The sequence below is a fragment of the Rattus rattus genome, chromosome 5, assembly GCF_011064425.1.
Source record: "Rattus rattus isolate New Zealand chromosome 5, Rrattus_CSIRO_v1, whole genome shotgun sequence".
Taxonomy (NCBI): Eukaryota; Metazoa; Chordata; class Mammalia; order Rodentia; family Muridae; genus Rattus; species Rattus rattus.
In genome coordinates, this window is record NC_046158.1 from 104279027 (window position 1) to 104301091 (window position 22065).

At 45.4% G+C, this 22065-nt stretch overlaps 1 protein-coding gene and 1 non-coding gene across 4 annotated transcripts in view; one reads left to right on the forward strand and one right to left on the reverse strand.

The window, feature by feature from the left end:
• The window catches only part of Galk2 (galactokinase 2), a 116473-nt gene that overhangs the window by 91047 nt on the left and 3361 nt on the right, over nt 1-22065 (forward strand). For all 3 annotated transcript variants that reach the window (XM_032904125.1, XM_032904124.1, XM_032904123.1), the window contains exons 8-9: nt 679-889; nt 17698-17899. In XM_032904125.1, coding sequence (XP_032760016.1) covers nt 679-889; nt 17698-17899 — 413 coding nt within the window. The remainder of the gene's footprint in view (nt 1-678; nt 890-17697; nt 17900-22065) is intronic.
• LOC116902657 lies at nt 16713-16819 on the reverse strand. Its single transcript, XR_004388220.1, has one exon. It is a non-coding gene; the product is annotated as a U6 spliceosomal RNA (small nuclear RNA).

A 22065-nucleotide genomic window follows, 5' to 3' on the forward strand; every position in this document is an offset into this window, starting at 1 on the left:
AGCCATTTTCAAGACACCCATAATAAATTAGGAGTATTTTAATAGAATCATTGCTGCAGAATACATTTTTCAGGACTCAGGTCAAATGAAGTTTGAATAGTTTTTTCCAGACTTTACACAGAAGGATGAAGTATAGATGGTCTGAATAGAGATAAAAGAGTAAAAGTACTCAAGAATAGTTTTTGAGCAGTGGTTCTAATCCTCCCACATGCTCTGACCTTTTAATACAGTTCCTTATGTAGTGGTGACCTCTCAGGCAGACAATTATTTTTGTTGCTATTCCATAACTTTAAGTTTTACACTGTTATAAATAGTAATTTGTGTGTTTTTCGATGGTCTTAAACAGCCACTGTGAAAGATTTGGTCAACCCCCAAAGGGGTTGCAACTCACAGGTTGGGGACCTTTGCCCATGGGATAGAGGTGACAGACAGAAATAAGAGTGAGGAATTCTGTACTCACTACATGCTCCAGCATGTATTTGCAATGTATGTGTTTTAAGTGACTGACATTTAGGCATATATAATTCCAAACATCTGAGGTCACAATGCATTTCTGAGCAGTAGTGGGAAGCTTGTATAGTTTGATGGAAAAAAAAATTCAAGTTGAATGTAACTAATTAAAACAGAACATTGAAATCTGAAGTAAAACTTAACCTCTACCTTGGTTTGAACTTACAGGTCCTTGCTAAACACAAAGGCTTGCAATGGGATAAAGTCCTGAGGCTAGAGGAAGTACAAAGCAAACTAGGAATTAGTCTGGAAGAGATGCTATTGGTCACAGAGGATGCCCTTCATGCAGAACCGTACTCAAGGGAGGAGATCTGTAGGTGCCTGGGAATTAGCCTGGAGGAACTCCGCACCCAAATCCTGAGTCCAAATACTCAAGACGGTGAGTCTGCTGGACAAAGAATGGCATGGTCCATTTGCCACACACAGATGGAAGTCTCCAACCTTCCCCAAGGGCACTACTGATTTCAAATCATGCTTTAAGGAGTGTGGAGAATGTGTGTGCACTTTGGCTATCTAGATTATCTAGGTGCCCCCTGTTCATTTATCAGCAAACATTTCTTGTGTATAGCAGGCATTCTCTGTCCACACAGGTAAACAATTCCTGCCCTCAGGAGCTCTCAGCTCTATAATTCACTCTCTTTTTGTGTTTATTTTTTTCTATTTGCTTTTCAGTCATATCATTAATATAAAATGATGTAGGTTAGAGCATTGCTCATAACTGCTCTAATATTACTTTGGAACACCAGAAGGTCTTTACTGCCTCTGTTGCAGTTCGTAGCCTGCATAATGCATACACACACACACACACACACACACACACACACACACACACACACACACACACACACATATTTGCTGGTTGCCTTTGAACAGTGCTGTTTTTATCTGATGCTATCAGAACAGAGAGGGATGGGTTATATTTTGGAGAGTCTGTCATGAAGTCTTGCAATAGCTGTTCCTATTAGAAGGAAAGGTTTTCTTTGTGGGAAGCTGGGGAACTGGACATGTGAGATTCAATTTTCCATGAGAAGAAACTAGGGAGGAAGAGCTTGGTGCAGAGTTTAACCTCAGAGCCCTGTTCCACTGTGTCATTTAGTTTAGCTATACAACTGCTTCCTGATCACCTGCTATGGAATTCTGGTTTTATATATTGTCTGTCTGTGTCTATCATCTCTCTCTCTCTCTTCTCTCTGTCTCTACCTCTGTCTCTGTCTCTCTCTCTTCTCTCTGTCTCTCTCTCATCTATCTCTCATCTCTATCTATCTATCTATCTATCTATCTATCTATCTATCTATCTATCTATTTTTGGGGTACTAGGGTTTGAACCCAGGCCTTCATGCATGCTAAGCAAATGCTGTATCACTGACCTACAACTTCAGAACTTGGTGCTGGAGAGATGATTGTGGCCATGGAGGTCCACTTGGGAGAATAGAAGAGAAGTCTTGCTGGCTTTACTAAGGATGCAGCAGCTACCAAGAGTTAAAGAGCAAATAAATTTGATTTTTTTGAGGCAGGATATCCCAGAGTTGCCCAGAGAGGCCTGAACTCACCAGTATAGTACAAGTTACTCTATATAGTATTGGGTTTCTCTAGCCCCAGTCTCCAGATCTCAGACTCTAGGTCTGAAGTAACATCTTATATCCGTGACTTATGACAAGGGGATGCTTTGAGAGCAAGGGCTGAGTTTTGGTTTCTAGCGTTCTTTTGTCTATTTTAGTCCAAGCTCAGAGTGAGTCTCTAGAAGTGGGTGAGCACACTTGACTGCTGGCCAAAGCAAGCACCACCTGTTTTTGTAAGAAGTTTTTGCTGGACCACAGTGATGTATTCGCTATGGTTTTTTGGTTCTCCATGAGCTGAGTGTGACAGAGACTGAGTAACCACAAAACCCGAGATATTTCCTATTTGGCCCTTTGCAGGAAAAGCTTGCTGAGTCTTACTCCAGAAAGGCAGTTGACTCAAGTTTTCTCCATTTTACCATAAAAAGAGGCACAATGGAGTTTTCCCTTGGGAGCAACTACATGAGCGGGGCTTACTGCTGGAGAGATGAGTGTGGCCATGGAGACAGATAAGTCTCAGGCAGAGGCATGAAGAGGGCTCCATGCCAGAGACCCACAGGTAGCAGACTAGACAGACCCGCCTCACTGAAGCCTTGATAGTCACGCAGTGGGCATGTGTGCTTCCTACGTGCATTTTCTCTTATATGTGAGATCTAGGTTTACAAGCATGTGTGACACTAAAACCCAACTGAGGCTATTCAAGGGGAGGAGAGGGACCAGCAGGATGATAGGAGAGAATAGTGAGGGGCTAGTATGAACAAAGCATAGTGACAAACATTTAGGAAAATGTCATAAAGAAGCTCATTATTGTACACACTAATTAACATTTTAAAGTTTATTAAATGAAGTTGAGTAGAGCATTGGAAGGGAGGGTATCCAGCAACTCTGACTTTCTCTTTTGACCCAAAGCATTGTCTAATTTAATGTGGCAGATAGGCTACGGCAAGTAGGACACAGTCTCTACCTTCTAGTAACCCAGTATCTCACAGGGTAACTGCCACACAAGTCTGCCAAGGACTTGCTAGACTCAGGATATTTATCAAGAGCTCTGGGATCCTTTAGTTCATAAGGAGACTTAAGTGTGAGCTATAGAGAAGCTGTGGACTCCCCAGCCTGAGGGTGCTAGGCAACAGTAGACAGGGTAGTGGGTGAACAAAGACAAGGAGGCTCCAGAAGGCACAGTGTGCAGTGAGATAGCAGGCCTGTGGGCATGGATTGGCATGCACGCCCGTCCATAAACTAGGTCACTACTGTACACGGATTAGATAACCATCAGTGAGGGCTAGGGTCTCAGCACAACAGAGAATTCAGCTGGAGATATTAGAGGAAGGGTTGAGGGACAGAGGGAGGGAGGAAGAGAGAGGAGGAGAGAGAGAGAACAGAAGGGAAGAGAAGGGAAGCTAAGGCATGAACAGCCTAGGGCATTAAGGATGTCATATGAGAAGTAATTAGGGGAGAAAAGGTGGCAAATTCATTTCTTTCCAACAACTTTTTCCACTAGTGCCTGACTAAAGATGCAGAACGTTGCATGTCTAAATGAGATGGTGTGGCTTGGGAGTCACTGGTGCAAAGGTGAGGGCATCACAGGTACCATGATGCTCTTGTCTTGGTCTCTCCATGGTGAGCTTCTCTGACGTTGTGGGGGCTCCCCACTCCCCAGCTGCCCCAGCATGCTTCATCTCATGGCAACCTTGTCTCTCTGTCCCATCCACCTCTTGAGTTGAGCAGAGCATGAGGACAGTGTGGCCTGGGCTAGCTCACGTCCTTACTGCCCAAAAGTCTGGCCTCGGGCTGGTGGTCATAACTGACACTGTTTTTCATGGGTGTTACCCTTTTCAACCTTTATGGAAAGCTCAAAAAAAAAATCCAGGCTCCCCCCTGAATTCTCTGTCACACCAACTGTTTTTTTGTTTATTTTTTCTGTCTGTATTTCCCTGTTATTTCTCCTCCCCTCCTTCTACCATTGTTTGAAATAAATGAATTTCTCAAACTCCTTGGAGAATACAGAGGAAAAGTTGATGATTAATATTATTTAAATATTTAAAGTATTCCCCTAAAAGAAAAATATTTTATAAAAAATGATGACTTCATTTTACCTCTATTCAAACTAAGTGTTTCACTTCCTCTATGTATCCCTTCCTATAATTTTGTACTAATGATTTACTAACACTTGTTTACACCCAATAAGTCTCCATTGGATGAATTAATTTATTTTGTACTTACACTATCCTCAAGAGATTCCCCCTTTATTGACTGAATTATGCTTTAAAAACTAGGAACACAACTTAGCACATTGATACTGGATTCATTTAGATTACTCTTACTTGATTAAATTTCTAAACTTAGTCACGTGGCCCCAGCTAGTTTTCCAGGTGTGCTGAGGACCTGGATATTTCGTGTCGATTGGCATATCCTTCTGAGCTGCTGCTTTGTTTGTTTTGAATGTAAGCAAGCCTTTTTCTCAACCACTGGGAAGATGGGACTCTTGTAGAGGCCTCTGTATTCAGATTTTATTATTGGAGGCAAGGGTGACAGCTGCTTCTAGCAGAGGGCTCGTGGGGATGCCACTGCCCTTCCCAGAGGTGCCTACATTTTGACATGCTTAGTTTTGACTTGAATTAATTTTCCCAGCAAACTGGAGCTTCTGCTAACCCAGCCAGACCCTCAAAGGCACATGCACAAATTTTCTTTTTCCAGATTCCTAGTAATTAGATTTAGAAATGTACAGAGGCCATTAAAATTAAACACACACTCTGAAGAAAATCCTGAAATCCTTTAGATGTTTGAAATGGCTGCAGACTAACACTAACCACTTAGGAGTAGTTAAGTGCTTGCTAGGCATTGAATATATGAGTGATTATCTGGGTGTGTGTGTGCTTCATAGTCAGGGTCCCGGAAGCTCAGAGGTTAGTTTGGGGGTGCTGTTTGGCAAGGCATGATGAAAAGAGAAGGAGATGTGAGAAGCAGGGAGCAATGTGTACAGCACTAGGCTCAGGACAGTGGCAATAACACAGCTCAGGAGACAGAAATCCATGGAGAACGTGGGCCCTGAGGTAAGAATGGGCTGGCTAACTTGGGGGTCCGTTTACAAAAGGGAGAATTAACTGGGAACATTTGTTTTGGGAGTGTCCAAGGGCTCTGGGTTGGGATGTACTGGCTGAGTGGCTGCACTGTGGTGAACTGGACACCTGTTTCATTGCCTGTATGACCAGCTTTGCCTGTGATCAAACACTTGCAAAGTACTGATCCGTTGCTGTTTTGTTTGGATTTTGGTTCAAGGCAGTAATCATGACTTTTCATCATATACATGGCCCTGGCATGAGCTCTTTAGGAGGAGAGTTAGAGCTGGTGAGCAGCAACAGCCACTCAACACCCAGCTACAAGACAGCTGGGCACTTCCTTCACAGTTCATGCTCTGCACACACACCGTCTTCTGTGATGCTCACCTTGAGGCAAGTGGTAATCCTCATGTTGCAGATGGGGGAACTGAGTGGACAGAAGAGGCTAAGTGAGCCCAGCCCTAGTCTCTGCCTTCATCCCATACCCCTACAGTATGGGATTCAGTATTTGGAAGTGGCCCTGGGACATGGTGATTGCTTTGTATCAAGCACGGTTCTCTGCACTTGGCTTCGTGAAAGGCGTTTTAGTCCCGGCAGTCTGGCACTCCTGGGCGTCTTTTCGGCATCTGTCGTTCTCTCGGTCTGGGCATGGTCCAGGGAAACATCTCTGAGCCTAGGTGTTCTCTTCCTGTGACTTTATCTATTCAAAGTGCTTAGCTTCAGCATACAAACACTTACCTCTTAATTAGCCACTGGGTACACTTTCCCAGCACCGTGCCATTAGCATCCATCTGAGTACTGTGAATGGAGCTGGCGACATTCAGTGGGTTCCTCCTGAATGTCAAGAATAAAACAACCCTCGCTGTGTCTGTATGGACACTCGTGGTTCTAACCACATTTAGGTTTCGGTCATTGCTCTACGGTCAGAGCAGAAGTTTTAATATTTTTTAAAGAAATGCCTTAAGGACAGTTGTTGTCATCTTCAGGGTAGATTAAAGCAGGAGACAGCAAAAGTGTTCATCTTTATTCTGTCAATCACCAGTCTTGGCACAAACAAAAAAGATCAGAGACTATTTGCATAAGAAATCATATGGCATGGAAATTGTACATCAAGAAGGAGTACAAAATTATATTTAAATAGCAAGAAATAGCAAGCTATGTGTTTTATGAGGGAACAAGAGAGCGAGGAGGGAGATGAAGTGGGACACAGGAATTCAGAGTCTGGTAAAGGAAGGGCCATGTCCACAGGGTCCACAGAATATTCTTGTGGAAAGCACATAGACAAAGCAGCCATCTCTGGGCAACTTACTGTCCTCCTTAGTTCTGGTGTCCCCAGAGCACTGTACCTGCCTACCCTTTCAGGATTACAATTAATTTACATTATAAATACCTAGACGATAGGGCATCTCATCATTGGTTCTGAAAGGGATCATCCTTACCTTCCTAGTGCCTCCCTGTAGTTTGGAAGGTTCAGATAGAGCATAGGCTGTTGTGTCTTTGAGCTTTACCCTCCTAGTCTATCGCTTTCAGATTTGTCACCAGGAAGTTTAGTCACTGGCAAGAGCACTAGGTGCCCAGTGCACAGCACTAGCATTTCCTTTGTTTTGGCTGTCATTGAACCTGTCCCTCAAGTACCTTTTAACAAGTATACTGGGGATAAATGACTAGAGTCTTAGAAGTTGATTCCTCCATTTAACAGTTAACTGAGGGACTGTTTGCTAAGTACTGTGCACCTGTAATCAGTCCTGCTAGCATGATCCTCATTTCGTTTAGGAATTTTGGGGGGAGGGGTGGAAGAGAATAATAACAACAACAATGATGATGATGACGATGATACCTGAAGGTAATATGCTACTTTATTCTCAGATAGGCACTGATTTTTCCTTTGTGCCTCTCATTTGTATTCTCTTAAGTTTCCCCTCCCAGAATTTCCTTCTATTAATTAGCAGAACAAAGCTAATGTGGTAATCTGCTCCCCACCCCACCCCCATTTTGACAAAGCAGAAGGACAGGCTGGCTGTTGGCACATGTGACACTGCTTCTTAGCCCCTCTTTTACAGCTGTACTGCTCACACACCTCCTGAATGCCCTCTGCTCCTTTTGAAATGGTGTCTCTCACTTTTCCAAGGACCAAGTTGTAAGGAAATTCTGGGAACTTAGTGGGGAGATACTTTTTTTTCCCCAAGAAAAAGACAAAAAACGTTACTGTGGCCCATCCAAGGGGCTTTAGATGAGCAGGAACAAGATGGTGTTTGTTGAGACTTGCAGGGTTTGAGGAATCCTGTTAGGGTCTGAGAGCAAAGAAGCCTCGGTTCCCTCCCCCAGCCAGCATGGTGACTACAGAGAGGAAAGGATGCAGGATCCTAAGGAGCCGTGAAGAGTGGAGGAGCCGCCTCTGACCCTTACTGCCTGGAGAATGCCGTGGAAGCTGGTGTCTGGGCCGATCCTGAAAGAAGTGTGAGGGCTCTTTCAAGAGTGAGTGTGTCGGGTATGGATACTGGGCGTCCTCTCTGGGACTCTGTGGACAGTGGAATGAACACTTCAAGTAGGCCGAAGAAAGTGTCACATCCTCTTGTCAGAAGTAACAAAGGACTGAAGGCACAGAGAGCCTTCATTTGTTGGATAGTGGGAAGTATGCTAGAATTTCATGGAATGAACTATTCCGTAAGTCTAGGCTGATTAGCGATGAGAAGGAACTCGGGTGGGAGGGCGAGAATCCAAGGGCCGTCAGATGGAAAGGCAGGAGAGGGGCTCTGTCGTGTTGTAGGGACGTGTAGGTAGTGTCACATGCAAGTTGAGGGTGACCGTAGCAAAAGCTTGCAGCCAGAGGAGGAAGCCTCATTATGAAGCTGACAGCGCTGGCTCCTACAGAGCTTACACAAGTGGGTGCCATTACTCTCCCTGGGCAAAGTGGCAGTATGCTATGTGTTTTAAACTATTCACAAATGCCCCTTGGAACGCAGTTTTCCACAGATTAATGTGGCTTTTTTTTTTTTTTGAAGTGCGTGTATACTTTTCTTCATTGGTGGTTTTGCTTTGTAAAAGCAGGTAGTTAAATATTTAAATATAAAATGCTAATTTAATTTTAGTCTTTGCAGCATGGGAATGGGGTACTAATGTGACTGAAAACAGCAGTCTATTTTGTGTGGCTTTGACCATTTCATAAATTTCATATTTATGAAAAGTATTATTACTAGGAAAATAAATTTAAAACCACAGTCCTACTTCAATAGGGATTATATAGTGTTTTTTCCATTATATGCTTCAATGGTCCAAAGAATCAATGCCTCCGAGTAGGGGATCACAGCTTTGCTGCATGAGAAGCGCAGGGCATGGAGGGATCTGATGCAGTTTGCAGCGTCTGCCTCTGAACTTCCAATGTGTGCTGCAGAGCACTGAGCCAATGGCGTGCTGCCTCACGGCCTCTCACCCAAACGGTGGGAAGTATTTGGGGGTGTGAGAGTCTCAGAAAGATTTCTACTTCTTTCAGACCACATATTAATTTATTCTGTTTTAATTATCCTGGTATTAAGTCTTCATCTAGGCTATAGATGACATCACCTTTTAGCTTACCCACTGGGAAACAAGAACCTGCATTCTCCTCTGCTCCTCATGCTTCAGACTGTTGGTCAGTAGAGACAACAGAGAGTGGCTCCACACCCAGGAGAGCCAGCTTCCCCTGGCATGGCAACAGACCCTTGCCCAGGTCTGCAGTCAATCCTGCAGCCATTCAGGAGCTGAGGACTAGATTTCAGTTGTAACTCGGTTGTAGAACACTTACCTAATGTGTGTGAGGCCCTGGCTTCAACCCTAACCCTGGGAGATAGTGAAAGGAAAGATACACACAGGTCAGAGCAGTGGGAGCACACAAGGGAGGCCCGAGGTTGAGTCGTGTGAGTGAGGCTGCCATGGTGTTCGCTGGTGTAAGAGGCAGATGGTGAGGGCTTCTTAGCATCCAAGACCATCCCCACCTCGCTGGGGTCTCTGTGGTCAGTGTGGATGAGCTGGAGGTCTTGCCTGCCTTATGGAAATCTGCGTGGTGGAGTTCATTCTCTAGGGTCGGAGGTAGGCAAAGGCTCTAGACCCCTCTGCCTTGCTGAGCTCTAGCCATGTCCAGGCGTTTGAGTGACTGGCACAGGCAGAGCAGTGTTGTGTCAGACGGCTTCCTGTGGAATGACATGGGCAGTGCTTCTTACCGTCTGTCCTGCCTCTTGACCACTGTGCTTTTCTCACGTTCTAACCTTTAGGGTGAAGATAACCCTAAAGACTTTAAAGATTTTGTGAGCTCACCAATACCTTCACACCTCCCAGGCACTTTGTGGTGATGTTAACCCCACTGGAGGCAATTCTCAGAAGATGGGAGGATCAGGGTGTGAGCCCTTCTCCCCTATTCTTGAGATACTTCTAAGGCGATCTGTACAATTGTGTAACCTGCCGGGGACTGGGCTCCAGCTGCCTCAGGGATGGAGTGCTACTCACATCTCCGTTTCATGTGATGTCACTTCCCTGACTCACAGAGAGCTGTGTCCCTGACCCTACTCGGTCCTATGCTCTGTTTCAGGTTCATCTAGACCTAGGCTCGCTTGATGTTGTACCTTCCCTCAGCTGTGAACAGTGCCTTTGCTACTGGTGCCTTTATTGTTCGTCTTTTGTGATTTTTTTTCTCCAGTAGACACAGCTCTTGAGAGTGAAGAGCCCCCTGCTTCATTTGTTATTGGTGGGTTTAGGTTTAGAGCTGACCCAGTGGATCTTTAACAGCGCCTGGACATAAGACATGAGCGCTGTCCTCACATACTGTGTTTGTGTGTCTGGGAAATACAAACCCACCAAAGTTGCAGGATGACATAACATAATTCAATACAGAGCTAACCATGTGCCGAGGGGTGGTGACATTTAATTGTAACAGTTAGCCTGTTCTGTCATGAGAACTCAAGGAGGAGGCTTGCCTATTCTTCCCTCTGACCTGAATCACAGATGCAGAGGGTCACACACAAGCCCGTGTAAAGGGTGGGGAGACGGGTACCAAGTTTCTGATACTTCCTTTCTTGTAGAGAGAAGGCATGCACACTTAATTCCACACTCCCAGCCATTGGATATGCATCAGACTGCCTCCTTGATGCCTTCTCAGCTCCCGACAGTGGTTAGTATGTAGGCAGCAGGTCCAGAGCAGACAAACACCTAATTTTTCCAAAGTAAAGCAGAAATATTGATTTTTGTGTAAATTTCTCAATTCAAATTATATTGTGAGGGCCAAGAAAACCATGGCAGCTGAGGCCCAAGGGTTAATCTTCAGGTCTGTGTATGAGGTTCTGCAGAGGACGTTAATATCAAAAGATGGGAGTGACCTCCTGGAGCGGAGCCCTAGTCCTGTGTTTGTATTGCTCCCAGGGTGGCCTGAGTTGTCGTGTCCTCACAATAGGGAGACTCTATGGGTCAGGTGCCTCCTTATAGTGCAGGCACTGCTGGCCTCCTTTCCCAGGCTACGCACCCAGCCATTTAAAGACTTTGTATTCAGTTTTTAAAGAGAGAGGGACAGAGACACAGAGACACAGAAAGAGAGGGGTGGGGGAAGGAGGGAGAGAAGGAGAGGAGGAGGAAGAGGAGGAGGAGGAGGAAGCAGCAGCAGCAGAAGAAGTAGAAGAAGAAGAGAGATATGTGTGTGTGTGTGTGTGTGTGTGTGTGTGTGTGTGTGTGTTTGTCTCTCTGTGTGTACAGTTCCTGTGAAGGCCAGAAAATGGCATTGGATCCTCTGGAACTGGAGTTGCAGCCCTTCTGAGCTGCCCAGCATGAGTGCTGGGGTGCAGCCAGCTCTGGAAGAGCAGCAAGTGCTCTAACCACTGGGCAAACCCTCCTCCCCACAACCGTACGCCTTTTAAAGGCAGAAAGTACGCGGCATGCCTGTACTACGAAGATTACTTTAGTTACATTATTTACTTTCTGTTTCCTTTTTAAAAAACACAATTTGCTTTATAAACTGCACATTTATGACCCCAAGTATGACATAAGCCACCATGGTCATCTGTCATGATAGGGCTCAGCGTTGGAGATCAAGTTGACTGGCTGCCTCTACACAGTATGGCCACAAATTCCCCCAACTCACTGGAGAGGTTAGTGGTGGATCCTCAATGTGCTCCCTGTGGTAACCGTCCTGTAAGTGTTTATTCAGTCTGTTTTCAATGGCAGTTCTGTGAAAAGGATGAGCAGCAAACAGATTTAGTCAACACTTCTGAAGCTCCAACCATGCACTAAATCCTCCACTACCTGGGCAACAAGTGGGGATATGGAAAGGGAGAGCTGTGCTGAGGGAAGTTGTATGGATCAGTGATCACACAGGCCAACGGGGCAGCCTAGAGAGGGATGGACGGGCGGGCCTGAGAATACACCGGAGTGAAGAGCACATGCTTGTTGGGGAGGAACTGCTCCATCCTGGAGCTGAGGGAAGTTGTCCTTGAAGCTGTGATGGTCTCTGAGGTGAGTGACAAGAAGGGACCAGACTGTGAAGATCACAAAGGAGGCCTCATCTCGACAAGGAAAGAGATGAGGCCCGTGCTCTAGGGAAATGGAGGACAGAGAAAGTTAGACGGTGCATTCAAAGCTAGCGATTTATCATGCGTATGAAAGCTCATCAGTCACTAGATGAGATACTTGTCTGCAGTTCTGAGATGTCAGAGTGGGTGCTGGGGACTTCAGAGCTCACTTTCATAACTGTCTGTGGTAAACTGTTCTAAGACCAAGGTGGTTACCATGCTCAGAAACCTGGTTTTCTTCTGGGAGTAAAGGTGTTGAATGGTGCAGGAGCCATACCGACTGTCAGAGCTTGAAGGCGTGAACACAGTAAGAGGTGGCTCTTTTTCTCCTGTAAGGGTTATGAGAGCCATGGACAGATGGCTAACTGACAGCACGGCAGATGCTCGTCCATGTTTTGGTATCTGCACACAAGAGCTCAATGAACATATACCAGAGGGCAGCTGTGACACCCAGCCAACAAAGAACTGCTTCCCTCCTGTAGGGTGGTCTGTGAACCTGCTGGAGCCTTAGGCTTGATCATAATGCCGTGAGTGAAAACAGATGCCCCCTGCCCCTCCCCCTTGCTGGCTGAGTTACTGCTGTTGAGGGACAGGAGCTATGGCAGGTCACACACGTGTGCACACACGCGCACACACTCCTTCAGAGGCCCAGCAGAAGGCCTGTTAGACACTCCCACTGAGAGGTCTTGCTGCTGACAATTGCCCAGGAGACACAGTAGCGGCCAGGGCTGCTGCAGGGGTGTAGTAGTGTGTGGCACTTGCTCTCTTGACTGTTTCTTATCACAGTGAAAGCATCTGAGTGTTTAATAAAGAAAACCTCTCTGGATGCTTTTACGTCAAGAACATTCACTCAAGGAAAATGTCTAATGCTAATGGAGTGTGTTGTTAGACAGGAAAGTAGAAAATGGAGTCTTCCTAGTGGAGTACATTGAGTTGTCTTAAGGATGCGCCCCTGAGATATGCACAGCTATCACACTCTAGGAAGAATGACTGAATTGTGAGTGAGATTTTAAAACTATGCATTTATTCTTGGAGAATTTCTTGCAAGGATTTTAATCTTATCTGCCTCTCTCTTCTCTTTCCCTCTCCAACTCCTCTCACTGTACCCAATCACATTCTTCTTCCAACTTTGTAGCCCCTCCCCTTAGTATAACTCACTGAGACCAATTAGCGCTGTCTATTTGCACATGGCGGATGAGTAACCTACCAGAGGCCATACCACGGCTTAGGGAGGGAGAGTCAGATCTCTTCTGGAATGGTGACTTTTGTTTGAAAACCAACTGAAATTTAAATGGGGACACCTGGAAAAACTGAACCAAGGACTGGCTACCCAAGACCTTAGGGAAGCCAGGGTAATTGTGTTAGGTTGATAAGGCAGTATATCCTTATTTTACGAAGGGTTATAGTTAAATAGGTAAGGAAAAAATTTAGGTCATGTATAATCTATCTGTAATACTTCATCAGGATAGCAGTTGACACGGATAAGGAAGGCGGTAACTTGCGCTGGTGTATTGTCCACTGTGCTGGTGTGTTGTCCACCGTGCTGGTGTATTGTCCACCGTGCTGGTGTGTTGTCCACCGTGCTGGTGTGTTGTCCACTGTGCTATCTGCATGGGCCTATCCTACTGACATTTAATGTTTTCACACTGCAGCAGGATGCAGGGACCTGTCACCCAATCAGCATGCTCTGCATTCACAGAGGTGTGGTTTCATGGTCTCCCTTGATACAGCTGTAGAGTGCAATGGGCCTGGAAACTCGGGGTTCTTTAGCTATGGGATAAGGGGGTGATTCTATGACTGTGGGAGGTGACATCATTCAAAAGTAAAACTGAAACATATGGAACCTTAAAGTTAGTATTCTAAAGTTTTTGTTTCGACCCCAATTTTTGTTTTATTTTTGTTTGTATTTTTTCCTATTTTTATTTTAAAAAAACTTTGGAATTATAATATAGTTGCATAATTTCCCCTTCTATTTCCTACCCTCAAACTGTCCCATATACCCAACCTTGTTCTTTTTCGAATTCATGGCCTCCTTTTCTATTAATCATTGTTACATACATAACATATATACATACATACATACATACGTACATACATACATGTGTGTGTACTCATAAGTACACATGTACACTGCCTTCTAACTTCATGCTTTATGAAGTATAATAATATTGAAGTGCAGTTGCCAACGCCATTTTCTTTCCTTTCATGATATACACTCTACAACTCGTGTTGTATTAGACATGTCTGAAGAAAGCAATTGGCACTGTCTTGGGACCACCTGCATCAGCTCCTTTTTTGTGGCTGTGTTAAAACACCATGGCCAAAGACAGCTTAGAGAAGAGTTCATTTTGGCTTATGGGTTAGAGCGTCCATGACAGTTGCTCACCTTTTCTCTGCACAGGAAGCAGAGAAGTAGCTGAAGTGGACAAGGCTGTAAGTTCCCAAAGCCTGCCCCAGGGATGGAGTTCCTTCCTCAGGATTTCATAAGAATCCTCCAGATAGTACCACCACCTGGAGTCCCATCGCATAAGCCAATGGGAAACCTTTCTCTTTCAGACCATGATGTGTCTGTTTGCTTTACCTTTTCCTTTCTGATTTGGAGATGTGGCTGCCAACATTCCCCTTGCTGTTTCTCCAAATGATGTGTTTCTGCAGAGGCGATCTGCCAGGGTTTTGTTGGTAAAGATTCCCCTGACTCCTTGGGATATTTTGACACTGTCCTAGAATAAACCATTTCCTATTTCTGTGGCGCTGACTGTAGAGTCGGCAAATTGATAGCATAGTGTGGGCGACTCATATGACCTGACTACCAACGGAACAAAACATGTTTTGTGTCTCCCCACTTATATTTAACCAGTGGCTTCTCTCTCTCCCTCTCTCTCTTTTATTTTCAACCACACTAGGTGTCAGCAGTTACAGATTCTGTAATAAAGGGAACCCCACTGCTTGCCCCTTTCCTCTGTCTCAATACAGTTAAACGGTCAACAGCAGCGCCTTCGCTTCCTTCTCTTACACAAAGCACACGAAAGCAGTTTGATTTCGAAAAGTCCCAATTTCCTTTAATTAACCCTAACCCACCGGACTCTGCCCTGAAAGGCACAGTTGAGGTGATATGGAGTGAGCATTGCTTTGGGGGTGCATGGAGCTAAGAAATTCAAGGTCTGACTTCGAGACTCTGCAAAACCTTTGCAGAGAGCTCTGAGAATTAACCACGATGAGCGCATGGACTGTGAGCATGGTACAAATTCTTTCCAGCCGAGCCCCCTGGCCCCAAGGATGATGTAAAATGTAATCCGAGCCTTCAGAATGAGGTAACGTTTTGACATAGAGAGAGAGGGCAAAAAGCGGTTCTGTCTGTGATGAATGAGTATATCCAGAAGCAAAGACTGTTAGAGCAACTACAGATGGGGCAGTTTGGCTGAAGGAAGGGGTCCCACTGGGATTGAGCATGGACTTGGTAAACAGTGAGAAAATGGCTGTGGACTGAGCAGTAACTGACAGGAGCACACTGTCAGTGTTGACTCAAATGCAGGTTAAAGGAAAAGGCAAGGATATTATGTAACAGCCAAGGGATAAATCTTTGTGCTTCCTCTCTTCCTCTCATTTCTTGCTGATTTTCTCTCATCCCTCAGCTTTTAGACAGCAAGGAACCCTCTCTTGTGATCCCTACTGGTCCACCTGTGGGACTGGGAACTCAGGGTACAGACAGAAGCAGCGGTCACAGAAGTCCTCCCCACAGTGGGGCAGCTTTCAGGGACATGGAAAGATCACGCAGAGAGGAAGTTTCTCTCCCAGTTATCAAAGAACAGAGCCAGAGACTCCTGAAAAGTAAATCTCATTTCCGAGACCAGGAAATAGAGCCCACAGAGGTAGGAAATTGAGGCACAGATGGTTGTCACAGCTGGTGGCCTCCCACTCATGTCCCTGGCTCTTTCCTAGCAGTTCACCTGAGACTCACACACCGCACCAACCTCCCACACGAGTCCGAGTGTTTCACAGCCTCAGGAAGGTCCCAGGAATGAGCCAAACAGGATGCAGCCGGTGCACTTGGATAGGTTTGCGTCGCTGCAGCTGACAGGCATTGAGGATGCTGCAGATCAGAGCCATCCCCAGAGGGTAATACGTTTGTCTGTGATGGGTCTCAGAGATGAGCACTGTTGACATGTAGTCAGCATGTTTCCGTAGACAGCATGCACATACATGTGCATGTGTGTTAGTGCCAGTTATACACAGGCTATTGTGTTGTCATTTCCCTCTGTGTAGCAAATTGTCCAAGTATTTGAGTTTTAATAGCCACAGTGTTTTGTTTTTTTTTTTATTAACTTGAGTATTTCTTATATACATTTCGAGTGTTATTCCCTTTCCCGGTTTCCGGGCAAACATCCCCTAATCCCTCCCCCTCCCCTTCTTTATGGGTGTTCCCCCCCCCCCCCTCCCCCCATTGCTGCCCTCCCCCCAACAGTCTAGTTCACTGGGGGTTCAGTCTTAGCAGGACCCAGGGCTTCCCCTTCCACTGGTGCTCTTACTAGGATATTCATTGCTACCTATGAGGTCAGAGTCCAGGGTCAATCCATGTATAGTCTTTAGGTAGTGGCTTAGTCCCTGGAAGCTCTGGTTGCTTGGCATTGTTGTACATATGGGGTCTCGAGCCCCTTCAAGCTCTTCCACTTCTTTCTCTGATTCCTTCAATGGGGGTCCTATTCTCAGTTCAGTGGTTTGCTGCTGGCATTCGCCTCTGTATTTGCTGTATTCTGGCTGTGTCTCTCAGGAGCGATCTACATCCGGCTCCTGTCGGCCTGCCCTTCTTTGCTTCATCCATCTTGTCTAATTGGGTGGCTGTATATGTATGGGCCACATGTGGGGCAGGCTCTGAATGGGTGTTCCTTCTGTGTCTGTTTTACTCTTTGCCTCTCTCTTCCCTGCCAAGGGTATTCTTGTTCCCCTTTTAAAGAAGGAGTGAAGCATTCACATTTTGATCATCCGTCTTGAGTTTCATTTGTTCTAGGCATCCGGGGTAATTCAAGCATTTGGGCTAATAGCCACTTATCAATGAGTGCATAAAAAATATGGAATGCTTCACGAATTTGCGTGTCATCCTTGCGCAGGGGCCATGCTAATCTTCTCTGTATCGTTCCAATTTTAGTATATGTGCTGCCGAAGCGAGCACGCCACAGTGGTTTTTTAAATGAATTTAGCATTTATGTTTTTTCAGAAGGTTTTCCCTTATTAGCTATTTAGAGTGTTTATATTTTGGCTATGACAAATAATACTGTAACATATAACTGTATATTAAATATAAATAAAATTACATATGCATACAAAAAGTTGTGCTTATCTGTTTCTCTACAACTATTTGACAGTTCCATACATGTATATAATGAATTTTCATATCTTCACATTAAGTTCTGTCTCCCATCTCCTCCCCAACAAGTCTGCTCGTGTACTGGGATACCTTTCTATAAACATTATTACTGAACTGCATCTCCAGGAGGCTTTTCTGGTGAGGCACACTGGAGAGAACAGGGCATTAGGTGGGACAGCCGTGGCCTGTTCCTCCACCCATGGGCAGGGCTCTCTGCCATCTGTCAATAGTTCTTCTCGTCTCTCCAAGCTGCTGTAAGTGATGAGGTTGTGCCTTTAAGGCAGCTGACATCTTCATACTGCCGCCTATCCTGAGCCTTGGAAAGGTTTGGTGTCTGTGTGTGTGTGTGTGTGTGTGTGTGTGTGTGTGTGTGTGTGTGACTGGGTGTGTTGAGTGAAAGAGGAAGATCTTAGATCAATATTCAGAAAAAAAAAGTGAAATTGATTTACCAGTAGATGGTTTTTTATCAGTAACAAACTCAGTGAAATAGAGACCTACTGAAAACCCTAGGTACTGACAGTGAAGACAGAAATGGGAGGCATTAAAATTATATGTTTTAGACACACACACACACACACACACACACACACACACACACACACACACACACACAGAGTCTTTCTTGGTACTGTGTAGTCCTGTAACCCTTTCTTATCTCTTTCCCCATGTTTCTCCTTCTTCAGAACTCACCTTCAAGCTCTACCAGCGGGCCAAGCATGTATACAGTGAGGCTGCACGTGTGCTGCAGTTCAAGCAGGTGTGCGAAGCAGCACCAGACAACGCCGTCCAGCTGCTGGGCGAGCTGATGAACCAGAGCCACAGAAGCTGCCGGGACATGTATGAGTGCAGCTGCCCGGAATTGGATCAGCTAGTGGACATCTGCCGGTGAGCTAAGAGGGCCGTGTGGGAGCCAAGACACGCCACCAGGGAATGCTCTTTCAATTACCAAAAGGCCATAGTCTCATACCTTACACGGGTCCTTCCTATATGAGGACCCCAGTGCTCATGATACAGAGCCCCCATGTTCTTCCTGCAGGCCTGCAGGTGCTGTGAGACCTGGCCTTCTGGGGTTCAGAATTCCTTCTGGAACCAGTGTCAGTGTTAGCTGGTTAGACCCCTCAGGCAGCTTTTCTCTGACATTGGCATTTTATGTTTCAGAAACCCTTAGGAACCTAATGGACTTCTGTCCTGGAGAGAGCCAAAAGAGCGTCTTGACCTTGAGAGTTCTGCTGGGGGAGGTGGGCTGGGAGAATCACCTGGAAAGCGCCTCTTGAGCTGCCATATTTATTTTGGGCAATTAGGGGAAATAAAGACCAAAGAAAGGCCAGTTTATAAACTTGGCTAAGACAGAAGTGTAGAGAGAGCCTCTCTCAAAATCTCCAGACCTCCCTGTAATTGTGCAACAATGGGGATGCTAGAGTCCTTCCCAGGGAGGTCCCACACTGACCTTGGAGAATTGAAAGGGAAATTGGAGGGGAATCAGATGACCCACGTTAGCTCACTCTGACGATGACACAGCCCTGCACGCAGCTAGCCAGGGAAATGTAATTAGGCACTTGGCGCCTGTGGCTTACCAGGCTCGTGCCACACCCAGTCAGAAAGTTTAAACCCAGCAGCTAGAGTGGATCACAGATGGCAGTGGAACCTGCCTGGCCTGGCCAGGAGCTTGCACGGAGCATGGCTGAGGCACTTCCTGTCGACGACAGCATTTACTCACTAATTGCCAAAACCCCTTCCAGAGCCCGTTTTATTTTAAATAAAAAAAGCATCAAGGGCCCAGTAAATGGAAGAGACAAATACTGTTCAGTCTTGGACATAAGAGGAAGTGGGATGATTTATATGGAAATGAGGAATAAGTTGTCTTGGCTTGGAAGGGGGAGGGGACTTTGAATCCTCCCAGAAACAATATGGCTGGGATCTGCCAGCCTCCTGGAATTTTCCAGTGCACTTTCTTCTCCTTGAATGGTCACCAGCACTGGTTTACATTTCTGTGGGCAAAGAGATTAGTGATGATTAAAAAATAATTTGATTGCTTGTGATAAGTGTTGCAGACAGAGGCTGGAAGGGACAGTGACTGCTGGAGTTGAAGGCAGAGCCTTTATGTGGAGTGGTTGGAGAAGGCTTCTCTAAGGAAGCAACACTGGCACAGAAGACCTGAGGGAACAAGCAGACAGGCTGTTATGTGTGAGGTGCAGCGGGGAAGGAGGGAGAGAACAGGTGAAGTCTGAAAGCTTGGGGATGTGACTCTACATTGGCCTCATCAGCTGTGGGAAGGAGTCACACTACATGCACCCTGTCAACTGTAGGAAGGAGTCTGGCTTCCAGAAGAGAAAAGGGCAATGGATGTGATAGTTGATTCTGTCCTAGATATGGTTGAAGGAAGGTTCTAGATCATTGCCACCATTGCTCTGTGGGAGGAGAGGAAGGAACCAAGAGGACTGCTGGTGTTTTTTTCATTGAGAAATGTGTGGGAGTAGAGCTTGAGTGGCTAGGATATCACCACAGAATCCCCACACTGGAGGTTTGTGTGACCTGAGCTAGACCATATTTCCAAAGTGCTCCTCAATAGTCAGTAAGACAGCATAGAGGACATTTTTTCCTGCTCATCAAGAGAAAAATCAGTTTAAAACACAAAAGAAGGCCCAAGGGCTGAGTGTGTGTGCTCCTGAGGCTTAGCATGAAAACTACTGGGAGCTGGAGGCCAACTGTAGCTACATAAGAGCCCCTCCTGTCCAGCCAGGAGCCGCAGGATGAGACCCTGTTAAGAAAGAAAAGAAAACCAGAAGGAAATTGCACTTATGTAGTTAGGTTGATTTTTTAAATTAAGTTAATGTTAGAATTTTTATTAGATGAGATGAAATAATGAAGAAGGAACTCTTTGCCCAATTATAAAATGTCTATTTTAAATGAACAAACTGTAAATTTAAATTTTAATGTAGAATTTCCTGAGGAACACAGAATAGTTTTAAAGCCAAGTCATGTGGGTCAGCTCATTTGTTATTGGTTCCTTGAGGGGAAAAAAGTTCCTGTTGGCCACTTGTTGAAATTAGAAAGGATTCCTCCCTGTATTATTGCTGTTACTGCCCACTATTAAGGAGGACAAATGTCGCAGGATGAGAGTGGGTGCAGACATTGCTTTGCTCCGCTCTCTTCAGAAGTCTTCCCGCATCCCATAGCTGGGCTGATCAGCCTCCTCCCCAAGTCAAAGTCATAGATGTGTGGTCTTTCTCTGGGTCACACGCTGACCTCCATGCCCTGCCATGGAGCAGGAAGAGTGCCACTGTACCTGTTCTGGGGACTCATAGCTCTTTAGGCAAATGACTTCACTCTAGAGTGTTGTGAGTGACTGACCGTTCTCTACAGCCATCTTGGGGCATTCGCCTGTGACAGCATGCAAGGTTATTTTAGTTGGGCTGGTTGGCTGTAGCCCCCAGTGGAGGGCATGGCAGGGTCACAAACCCTCAGTGAGTATCCAGCGACATCCCACTCTGCCCTAATTGTACTTGGTCTCTGGGAGGGCTAGCTTATAAAGGTATGGGAAGACTAGAGGGCTGACTTTCCATAGGCAAAGGGAAGCTCTAACCAATGGAGGAAAGGCTTTTGGGGGAACACTTGAGCACACACACCTCTGTAAGGAATTCCTTACCCGCTATATTAAGAAGCCAAATAAACTCATTGACTGTTCCCACCGAGTGAACATTGGAGAAACCAAACCTCTGTTTGTTGTTGGGACCTTTGGAGGGGTACCTGTGCTGCATAGTCTCTTCCTGGGAAGGAATTTTAGGGACACTGATACACTATACACTCAATTTGCCCCACAAAAGGACTGCTTCTCAATGGCCTTTGATGTTCTAAAACAAATCTGCTGACATGTTTTCTCATTCTTTCTTACATCAGCAGCTTTGGAAGACTGCAGCTTCTTGACTCCAAAGCCATCTGAAAAATGTCTGTAGTCTAACTATAAACCTTGTAGAAATTATGCTGGAGGGTTTGTTTCCTGAGTGATCACCTGTTTCCAATGAGAAGAAACTGGGACTCTTTGCAGTGAAGTAGACACTGAACATTGTGCATATTTATTCAACATAATATCTGCACTTTAATATCTAGCTGCATCCGTTACAGCCTACCAGAACACCAGAGCTACGTTCATCCCGGGCCGCAGAGATAGATATGAGAGCTCTGTTTGAATAAAACATACTTTTATAAGCCAGCCCTCCCAGAGACCAATACTTAATTTGAAATGCAAGGCATAATTTGCTGTTTTTCTCCCTTTCAACTTTGTAGCAGTTGGGTCTTTCTATCCCCCCCTACCTATTCCCACCCCTCCACCCCTGATGCCTTATACCTGTTCAGAGCTTTATGATCAGCCCCGTTAGCTGAAAGCAGGACATTTGAGTAGAATGTAACGGGCCAGCATTCAGGTCTGGTTTCCTCCCAGCCCTTTGCTGTGTGAAGTCGTTGCATTGACAATCCTTTTTTAAACCATTCTCCTCCTCTGCACAGTGGCCTGTGGGAGATTTCACATGCTATAGGGTTGTTTCTTGCAATTTTCCTGTTTCTACTCTGATCTGTTGTAGTGAAGGAGATATGTTTTTAAATTTTTCTTGGAACTTCAAATATAAAAAAGTTTATTAAACAGCCTTGGCTCATCTATATTTTCTTCTTGATTTAACGCCTTTGTTGGGCTCCCAACTTAGACCTTTCTTGTAGTTTCAGAGACATGCAAAGGGCACTTTAAGAGCCAGTGAGAAACAGTGCTGTCAGACTTCTCTGCCTCTCACTTTCTCTCTGTTGTTTTCTGTGCGCAAGTGCGTGCATGCATTCATGCGTGTGTGTGTGTACTCATGTATGTGTGTGTGCAGCTGAACAAGGCAGTCTGCTGGCTCCTGATAAAATTACTTTGGTTTGTGAACAGCAATGTTGTTGACTTTTTTTCTTTTTAAATTTTATATACAGTATATTTTGATCATATTATTTTCTGTCTCTCAGCTCTTCCCAGATTCTCCTTACACCCCTACCCACTTAACTCCATGGATCTTCACTCTGTTTAA